The 10,485-nt window shown below is 29.7% G+C and overlaps 1 protein-coding gene across 1 annotated transcript; it reads right to left on the bottom strand.

The window, feature by feature from the left end:
- Positions 1-2,202: 2,202 nt before the first annotated feature.
- LOC106683568 (uncharacterized) lies at positions 2,203-6,887 on the bottom strand (the record flags this gene model as incomplete). The annotated part of the gene is given in 5 exon segments (XM_024362837.2): positions 2,203-2,371; positions 3,122-3,229; positions 5,082-5,218; positions 6,477-6,646; positions 6,718-6,887. Coding segments are annotated over 5 exon segments (684 nt in total).
- Between the last annotated feature and the right edge of the window lie 3,598 nt (positions 6,888-10,485).

The following is a 10,485-nucleotide window of genomic DNA, read 5'->3' as shown; positions in this document are numbered from 1 at the left end:
CATCATCTAGGAAATTAGTGCAACCAGGAAACTTTTTATTTTTACCAGTGTTTTGTTCACAAATGAAAGTAAAAAATTATTAGTACCACCTAACAGCCAATAGAGCAGTGGTAAAATTAATATATAAGTAATGTTAAGAAGAGTAAGGACTGAATTTCTTTAAGAAAATACTTTTCATGAAAGTAGTTAATGGTAGGAAAATGATTCAAATGGCTGTCATAAAAGGTTCACATAACATCTGAAAAACTATTTATTAGACACCTATTTATAATAATAATATGAGGTGTGGCAGAAAAGTAATGAGACTGACAACACTGCAAGCAATCTGGTAATCATGCATTGTCCTTGGATAGAGCATGTGCATCAGCAAGCACCCTGCCGTAGCTCAGTGCGAGTTTCAACTTCTTCCGTTAACTACGTGATTTTTGTGACTGCTATTAGTGGTTGTGCCATGCAAAATGGAAAAACGGAGTTTGGAGTAACATAGTGCCATAAAATTCTGTGTTAAGCTTGGAGAATCGGCTTGTGTAAAGTTTGAAAAGTTAAAACAGGCTTATAATAAACATTCTTTATTCTGAGCTCAAGTTTTTCACTGGCACAAATCATTTTTGGAAGGTAGAGAACACGTTGGAGATGAACACTGAACATGAACTATTTTGCACCTTTTTGATCGCAACCCTGACCATATTCATATTTTAAATTATTACGGTCAACTATTTATATATATGTAAAGATACTTCTTACCTTCAGGCTCAAACCCATCCCCACTTCTAAATAGCAATTAAGTGACGTTAACACATGGTTTTATAAAACAATAACCTCTGATACGGTTTTTATTTCATTTATGATTGTAAGAGTGTTTCAGTGAACTAAAGACTATAAAAATTGATTTATAATCTTGTGTTAGAAATAGACTTCAAGACTATAAACTTCTTTTGTTTTATAGCAAAAAAAGTTTATAGTCTTGAAGTCTATCTCTAACACAAGATTATATATATATATTTGTAATTTACTTAGTCAATTTTTTATATAATTTTGTTTATACAGTGTAATCTTGGTAATCTGACCAGGGGGGTGTACAGAATAAAGAAAGTAATAAGAAAAAAAAGAAAAATTGTGTACAAAAATTCAAAAATATGGGTGTACATAACTATTCTTATTTATTTAATCTTTTTTTACATATTGTTTTAGAAATTTAACATTTTGAAGTTTCAAAAGATTAATCTTTTTTAAAAAAGTTGGGTTTTTTTTTTTTCATCACTCTTAGTCTAATACATCGCTGCTGGTCACTAGCCGTATTTTAGGTGGTTACAGTTTTGTTTTCTGTTACATCCCCAGTAACGAATGCTAAGTGATGATTTAATTTGTTAAAATTATAATATTGTTTATTTATAAGTGACAAAAAGTATAAATAAAAATTTAAAAACACTCTTTGTATGGATTTATTTAAAATGTGATAAAAAAAAAAATTAAATTGGTAAAATTTGTATTTTACATATATCTTCTATTAATTAAATTAGTTTCACAGAATCAAATGGTTTATAAAATAGATATTATGTATTTCTAATTTCGACAAAACATACTTTGAAAACTTTCATAGGATTTAGATTGTGTGATATCAAAACTGTAAAAATTTCCATTTTCGATTTTCATGGAGATTACAAACACTTGCCTATAGATCGGAAAGTTCAAAATGTCCTTTACACATGTGCACTTCTATTTGAAAATAAAATGTTATAGTCAGTTCTTTTTTTTTTAAACGCTAGTTCGGGTTACTGGAGTGTTCGGAGTACCGAAATTACACTATATATTATTATCATACTTTACTGTGCATTTATCTTGTTTTCATTTAGTCCTGCTAAGTGGGGCGAATATTATTTTATTTTTTCCTATGCCATTTTATTTCATACAGCCCACTATACTTTAGCTTTATTCACGTCACTCCTGTTTGAAATTAAGTCTGCCGTTGCCGTACATGTAAATATGTGATCGGCAATCATCTCACCATCTCCACACAGGACGCAGTCTGAACACTAAGCCACTTCTATCCTCTTTATGTGGTGCCTAATATAGCCTAATAGCTAATAATGGGGTGAATGTTGGTGACTAATAGCTATTTAAAACTTTTTATGCTATTTTGTGAACCTTTTTTTTAACCATCACTTGGACCATCTTCACACAAATAATTACAATGCAGAATAGTTAAACAATTAGTGTACAAAGCTTACTTGATTTTTTTTTAAAAATAAAACAATTATAATATGGATAAAGTACACACCTAACTTTTCCAGGCAGAAGGGATCCTCTGGTTGAAGGTGGTTCAAAAATGCTTTTTTTCTTTACGCTCTTAAAAACGCTCCATGTACTATCACTATCAATAAAAAATTTAATTAGTTCCACTTATATTTTAAAATAAATCTTTTTTATTTAAACATATCACTCTTAATTTAATATTTTTAATAAAATCCAATTTTAAGTAAATTCATTACTGACTGATAAAGGGTTACAATTTAGACCAAATATTGGCAACAAAATAAAAAAAAAGAAGATGGTCAGAGATGCGGTCAAAAAGTGGTTATTAACTATTTATTTACTGATGTTTCGCCCCACTTTGCAAGGCTTCATTATGGCTAAAAAAGATATGAATACAACTATAAATATGTTGATAATGTAAGATAATCAAATGACAAGAAATTTAACTAAGGTGTTGAATATATGTGAAAAATTATATAAAAATTAAAAAAAAAAAAAAGATAAAAAAGGAATAACACAGTATTCTCCTTTTCATTTTAAATCTAATACAGAGTTATTTTGTTTTTATATGTACTTATTGTTGTACATCTTATTTTTTTCTTTTTATTACATTGTCAACATAATTTCAGGGGCAAAGCATAAGCAAATAAATAGTTGATAACTATTTGTTGTTCCTTTTTGATCGTACCTTCTACTATCTCCTCCATATTCAGTTACGGTAAAATCATTTTTATGTATAATAAAACATAAGTTTTTACTAATTAGTATGTTTTCTTCAATAATTGTATTTCTAACAACTTTTCCTTAAACCATATCTACAGTTAACTACATATAAACATAAGAGATATTAATTGTTTTAAATATGAACCTGATTCCTTTGTTAAAAAATGCAGATGTATCAACATCATCTGAGTCAAAGGGAGTTAAGACGGGAGTAGATACTGATTTTCTCAAGTCTCTGTTGTAGCTACCCAATCTGTAAGCATTATTTTTGCTAAATACGTTAGTCCACATCATATTGTCAATTTGATAATTTAATTACTTAAAAGAACTAGAGCTAGTACAGCCAGGTTTAAGAATAAATATTTATTAATTTAAATAATTTTAATTGTAAAAATAAGCATATGTAACATTTAAAAGTAAAAAATATAAGCTCAAATTACACAGGAATACAACCAAAAATTTGGATTATATAATTTTGCCTAATTCATATTAGGTATATTTAGACAAAAAATGAACTTCATTTTTAAGTATCACACACAGATTTTTCCAAAATAACAAGAAAATCTTTATATACCAACTAGGATATTCAACTGATAAACTTCAAAAATTATTAATTTGTCCAAGAAAAATTACAACTGTTCTTTTTTTTTTGTTTTGTAAGACTTATTTTATTAAATGAGTAGATAAGGCATTCTAATTAATAAAAATAAAAATGAATAGTAGAGAAACTTAAGTTTAAATAAAAATATATAAAATAAAAGAAAATAGGACCAAAAATTTCAAATAAAAAACAAACTTACATTTGGATTCAGCACCCTAAAATACTTAAATACAAGCCTAAAACAAAAAAATTGAAATTTAGCTCACTTGCAGGAAAAAGTGAATTTGTTGATACATTTTTCTAGATTAACTTTATTTATTAAGCCTTTTGCTTGTGCATAGTTTGACTAAATTACAATGTTTTGATACCTCTGGCAAGATAAGTTTTCAGTTATTCTTTTGATAAAACTGAAGAATGCATTTGTTTGAACTGAAGGAGAAAATAAAAAAATACAAATATATTTAAATAATAGTTCCCTAGTTAGTATAAAAGATTTCCTTGATTTTTTTTGGATTAAAATCCGGTATTGCATTGGAGTTCATTTTTGGATTCAGCACAAAAAAACAAAATCAGACAAAATTATCAAAAAGTTTCATTTCGTAGACACGTGTTATCAACTTTCAAAGTCTGATTTTTTCATGCCATAGTTCTATTTTATGGATGCAGTATACAATTTTATTAATTATCTACTATTATCTATTAAATAATTTATTTTTATGTACTAGAAGTGGTGTTATCATGGTCTGGTCACATATTTACATAACATAGCTACTCATTATGTTACTTACAATTCCATTGATTAAGAAGATTTTATTTTTCGAATAAGCTTTATGCTCTTAATATTTGGTGTCAAAGTACAAACATACATTTTTTGGACTTCTTTTACCGAGACCACTCCATTTTCTTCAATCACATACACATTTTTCAAAAAATCATGGTATTTAATTTCAGTATTGCAATATAAAAAAAATTTATGATCACAAACCTAGGGTATTGTTCTTTTGTCAAAAAAGAAATTTTTTTTTTTAGACTTATATTATTAAGAGTAGAACAGGCTTTTTAATTAGTTTAAAAAACAATGAAGAGCTATGTAAACAAAAAAAGGTTTAAATAAAAGCTATAAAATCAAGAGAAAAAAATAAATAAATAATAACAAGAAAAAAAGGCCGAAATATTTCAAATAAAATACTAATTGATAATCGGATTCAGCACTCTTTCAGGTGCTACTTATATACAAGTCTAAAACAAAAAAATTGAAATTTTGTTCACTTGCAGAAAAAAGTAAATTTGTTAGAACATTATCCTATATTCACTTGAAACCTCAACTACTTTTGTATAGTTTTTTTTGGTTCACTCATCACTGAAAATTGATGTTTCCTTGAGAATCATCTATGAATAGTAATAAATGATAAGAGCATACCATTAGGATTATTATTCTACATGGCCAATAAAAGTTAAGAAAGTTTATGCAAATTTAACAAAACAAATATTGGGATATACTGACCTTTCAGAATTATTCGGTGAAGAGGCAAGTAAAGGTTTAGAAATAGTGAATGTGGCATCTTTACCATAACTTGATAATTGAGTTTTTGATCTCAGACCCAGCATACTACGGCGAGGTTTAACTTTTTTCTTTTCTTGCTTAAAGAGGAAAAAAAAAAGAAAGAAAGAATTAAAATTGTAAGGAAAGATAAATTCAATTTGCTTAAGAAAAAACATGAATAGAACCCATCATTTAAGGACTAAATTTTTAATTACATCTTGACAGAATTGTTAAGAATCCAATGTATCATTTTTTTAATGAGCTAATATAATTTTTTTTTTTTTTATCCTCATATCCTCTCTTCAGACCAAAAATCAAAACGCAACATGGCTTATTAATTTATTTTGATCTTGGATGTTTCTGCTATATATTGTGTCCCCTTTTTCACCATCTAATTTGCCCTAATATTATTGTCTAAGCCACAAATTTTTATATATACAGTGTAACCTGGTTAAGTGGGCTTTGGAAATATGAGAAACCTCTACTACTGATAATAACAATGTGGTATTTTCTTGCTTTATTATAAACTAAATTACTGTAGTTTACAGAAAAACATAACTGTAGTATTCAACTGCATATGTAACAGTCTCCAACTAAGCAAATTTGATATAAAACATGAAAAACCTTTAATTTTCAATCAAACAACATTACTTATTTAAGCATTAAGTTAAAATAGAACATGGTTGTGAGTTTTTATGGTTTAAACCTTTAGAATAAGATACATTTTAATGTGAAAAATAATAATGTATTTATAACTAATTACCATAAAAATAGAGAATGAGTTCACAGATAGATCCTTTGATAATTAATGATAAAAGCCAAATTTAGAATGATAATTTTAAGAATGAAGAGTAGGTATTCTACAAACAAAGCAAAAACCATTTCTTAAAACGATTCCGGGAGATAGAAATCATTACTTTACTAAATATGTATCTAGAGATAATCGACAAGGTAGAATGAAGGTGCTATGTGAGATTTGGTAAAATTAAGAATTCTTGAATATTCTAAATTTCTTTGTTCATAACACCTTGTTAAATTTTTCAAAACCTTAAATTGTTGCAGTTTTCAGAAGTTAATTGAATTTTTGGTCTAAAATAAGAATACAAAATAATTAATCCATTTATTCTCAGATTTATGTGTTTGTTACATAGAACCTTCTTCTAATGATTACAATTATAAGTTTACTAAAAGTGGATTGCCGTAATATACAAACAAAACTTCATAACCAGATACAAACAGTTAATGACCTAACCTCTAACTAAAGGGAGCTAAATAGACTGCTAAGCACTTTTAAAACTAAATTCTATACAACAAAAGTGAGACACAGAAAGGAAAGTAATGAGGATAACAACTTACAGAACCATTGGAAGTTTTCAAACTGGGAACTACAACTGGAGACTTTCCTGTGTTTTCTCGCTTTGAAGAAATTTCCTTACAGAGGGCATAATCTTCATTTTCTTTGAAATTACCTTCAAATAGAGTTTTCCTAGCAGTGTTAGGTGATTTTTGGAGACAATTTCCTATACCTATTGAAAATTTTATAGTTAAATAACAGATAACATTGGAAAGTTATGTGTGATGAATTATGAAAACATACTTTTCCTATCATAAGATGTAAGTGAATTACAAACTCCTAAAGGCTTCATTGGTTGATTACAACCAGCAAGTCTGGCAGATCTCCTTCCTAATTCACTCATTGTAAAATATAATACCGGTGACGATTAAAATCGAATTAAATATTAACTATTCCAACTAAACTTTAAAAAACTACAAAGGTATGAAAGAGATTTTAGTGGTCATTCCCTAATAATATAAAAGTTCAAATTCCAACATAGTAGTGGTTTTAAAACAGCTATGTTTACATCCAATCGTCGAGGGAAAACTTCAAATATTAACGGCTCAAGTCAGTGTTACCATAACCCCAAAGTTACACTTATCATACACTTATCAATTAAAATTAAAAAATACAATAAAATCAAATATTCTTTTCATCAAATAATATCAAAAGTATATTATCATCTCGAATTTTTTCACTTATATTTAATTTAATAATATTCACTTTAGTATTATTTGAATATTGCTCTGAAATCGAAGGGGGGGGAGATGAAACAATATGCTTTTAGTTTAATTATAATGTTCCATAATTTTATACTTAATGTAAATAAACTAACATTTTTTAAATAATAAAAATTAATAATTTAAAGACATTTATATCTAATTTTATAGATAATATTATCTGTTAACCGATTTCACCATTTTTTGTATAAGAAATCAATTATGTTTCTAATTTTGGAATCATATAAAAATTAATTCTGTTACAGAAGAAACATAACAAATTTGGTAAGAAATTTCGCTTCGTAATACAACTTTTGTTTTATTTTTCAACATTCTCCGTGATTAGTGAACTTTTTTCATGATGTTGAATTCTTGAACGATTACATATGTGGATATCATTTAGACATAAAAAATCATTTAGACTGACTATCCCTACTTTTCTTATATAAATAAAATACATCTCTTCTCCTTTCATAATTTAAAATAAGATAATAGTATTTACTCAGGAAAGAGATATCGTCTTCACTAAACATTTTCCAAAATGATCGATCGGCTAGACATATAAGTTCTAATGAGCCGTGTTAAGAACGCCATTGATTTATGAGCGTGGTTATTAATAAACGGAAAAGTAAATAAAACCTATTTCCTTGTTCCAACTACTTTCTCAAGGTTAACACAAATTTTATATATACTAGTACCAGGCTCGAATTTACCTCTAAAGGTGGACGTTGGCCTCTCGCCACGAATCGAAGCCCTGAACAAATGTTCGGTAAACAAAGAGTGGACCATCCACATGTCAGTGTAGAGGCCTCTGTAGACCCACTAGTGGCCCTCGGTGCCTGAATGCGTAAACTTAAAAATTTATTTTTAATTTTTCACTTGATAATTAATAACTAGTGACCTTAAAAAAGGTGTGAACGTGAAAATGTATGACAGTATCTACTGTCGTGATAGTATTGTCACACTATATTTAGCTTGATTTTTTTTTAGTATATAGTGGTAGTGAAGCTACCGTCACGTTAAAACCCGTTTACACGGTGACACTTTAAGTCACATCCACCGCAGTGGTGAAAACTATTTACCATCATGACAGTGTGCATTGTCTGACCTTGACAGTGGTATTATTGTCGCACAATGTGGTAGTTGACAGTATACATAGTTGTAGTGAAGCTACTGCCACATTAAAACCATCGTAAAAACCAGACAGGATGCTCATTGCTTTGTATGGGAGTACTATTCTAGACCAACGGTTGTGCAAGTAGGTGATTTGGTCGGAATAACCGTCGACCTCTAGATTTTTCTCCAATTAAGGATATCCTAAGAGGGCTCCAGAACCCACATAGTTGAATCACGATTACAGTAACAGAATAAATAATTATCATTGACAGCCGGATTATAACCCAGGTCCTTGGAGATGATAGTGTAGCGACATCGCTACCTGCTCGTATATACTGTAAGTATTGCAGCCCCCAACACCATTATGGCCCGATTTGACACAATCTACCAGTTAACACGGAAACTACTATTGGTATCCCTTAATTCTAACATGTAATGACTATATAAGATATAATATTCATAAATGTGTCATTCGAATGTACAAAGATACCAATAGAATCTGCCAATCCATGGAAAGCTAACGTCTTACAAGCAATACTAACTCTTGATGGCGTTTAATATCCCAAAGACTTAACTAGGCCAAAATTAGTAGGCCTCACCAAGAATTTCCACCTCACGTGAATCATCTCTTTAGGAGCTAGGTGACAAGAATGTGCATAATAGATCAGTACTTTCTAGTACAATATTTTTAGAAATGTATATTGACTTTTATTTCTTTGCCTTTTATGGATCTCCTCTTTCCTATACCTTCTATCGTCTGGTAAGACCCGGTGGCTGTCCGTGCTTACAAACCCATTCGTATTTACAAGAATTGTACCCGGTAGATTGCAGTTACTTTCCTGCAAGGCTCAGTGACTGATACCCAGTCTGAACTTGCATTCCTCCTTCGTGCCTACAGGAATAGTACCTTGTAAAGAGAAGTTACCATCCTTAGAGAACTTACGGCTAGCACCGGTAAGTCCTATCCTGTCTCCTCCTTACCTACCTAACCTATGAATGATCTGGCATTGCCGGAGGCCTTCAGATCAACTGTACCTAACATTATCAATGGGAGTTAGATCTTACACAACCACCTCGACAATAGCATAGCGCCTTACCACTGAGCCATCCCGCTTCCCCATAACAAGTTACGTTTGTTATTTAAATTTTACACACCATGCTTAAATTTTCAGTAAGTGAAGAAAAGAGGTAAAAATTGTCGGGAAATTTTAGATTTTTCATTGAATATTTTAACTTAGTACACAAAAATACAACAGATAATTACAAGTTAACTACAGTTTTCACTAACTACAGTTTTGACTTTTCAAACAGACAATTATAGCGAGTAGGTTGGTCGATGCAGGAATGGAATCCTTTCCGGCCGGACTTGTCCCACTAAGACCCCCTGGGAGTCCTATATCACTTTTGAAATGTTAGCTTAAAACGGGAAGAGGAGACTTTAAGATAGTTTTATCGAGCAGTATTTAAGGAGCACTTGAAATTGGAAAACGGCATGTATATAACTTTAACATCACGCTTAATTTGTTTTCACAATGAACAAATTTTATGTTATCCAAAGAAGTAAACAAAATACGATCTAATGTTATTAATTTGTTTAATATTTAATGAGTGACAAAAGCAAAATAATGTTAAAATTTTATAAGAGGCACTTTTCTTGATCAGTGATTAGAGAAATCAAGAATTGCTTCTTCGAAGTATCTTTCTTTAATTACACCACTTACTGCGCACGTCAGTAATGAGCTGTTCAATCTATCTTATAACTATCGCACTTTCTTGATTCATCGATGCCTACGATTCATCTATTCTTTACTTCTATCGTTGAAGACTAAAGTAAAAGAGGTGTAGTGGTCATTTTCTATTTATTATTTTCAATTATGAATATTTGTGATTAACTTTTTTTTTCCTTCTCTTCTTAAGAATCATTATTTGTATCTATTTATTTGTTGTTTCTGTTATACTGTAGCCGTGAGTCAACACTGTTGGTTCTGGAGTCTTCCTGGGATCTACCCAGCATTATAAATTGGGTAAAAATCTGGCGGTCATGCGTGATTCTGACCAAATCACCTCCTTGCACAACCGTTGGTCTAGTAACAGTACTTCCAAGCAAAGTACTGAACCGGTGACCCTTCATGGGTTGGATTTTAATAATTTTTTTAATTAATTAGTTTATCTATTTATATATTTTTTAGTAATT

This window comes from Halyomorpha halys, unplaced genomic scaffold, assembly GCF_000696795.3.
Source record: "Halyomorpha halys isolate HHAL.00 unplaced genomic scaffold, Hhal_1.1 Scaffold495.1, whole genome shotgun sequence".
NCBI classification, from domain to species: Eukaryota; Metazoa; Arthropoda; class Insecta; order Hemiptera; family Pentatomidae; genus Halyomorpha; species Halyomorpha halys.
The sequence above is the reverse complement of the archived record's forward strand: the minus strand, read 5'-3'. Positions and strand labels throughout refer to the sequence as shown.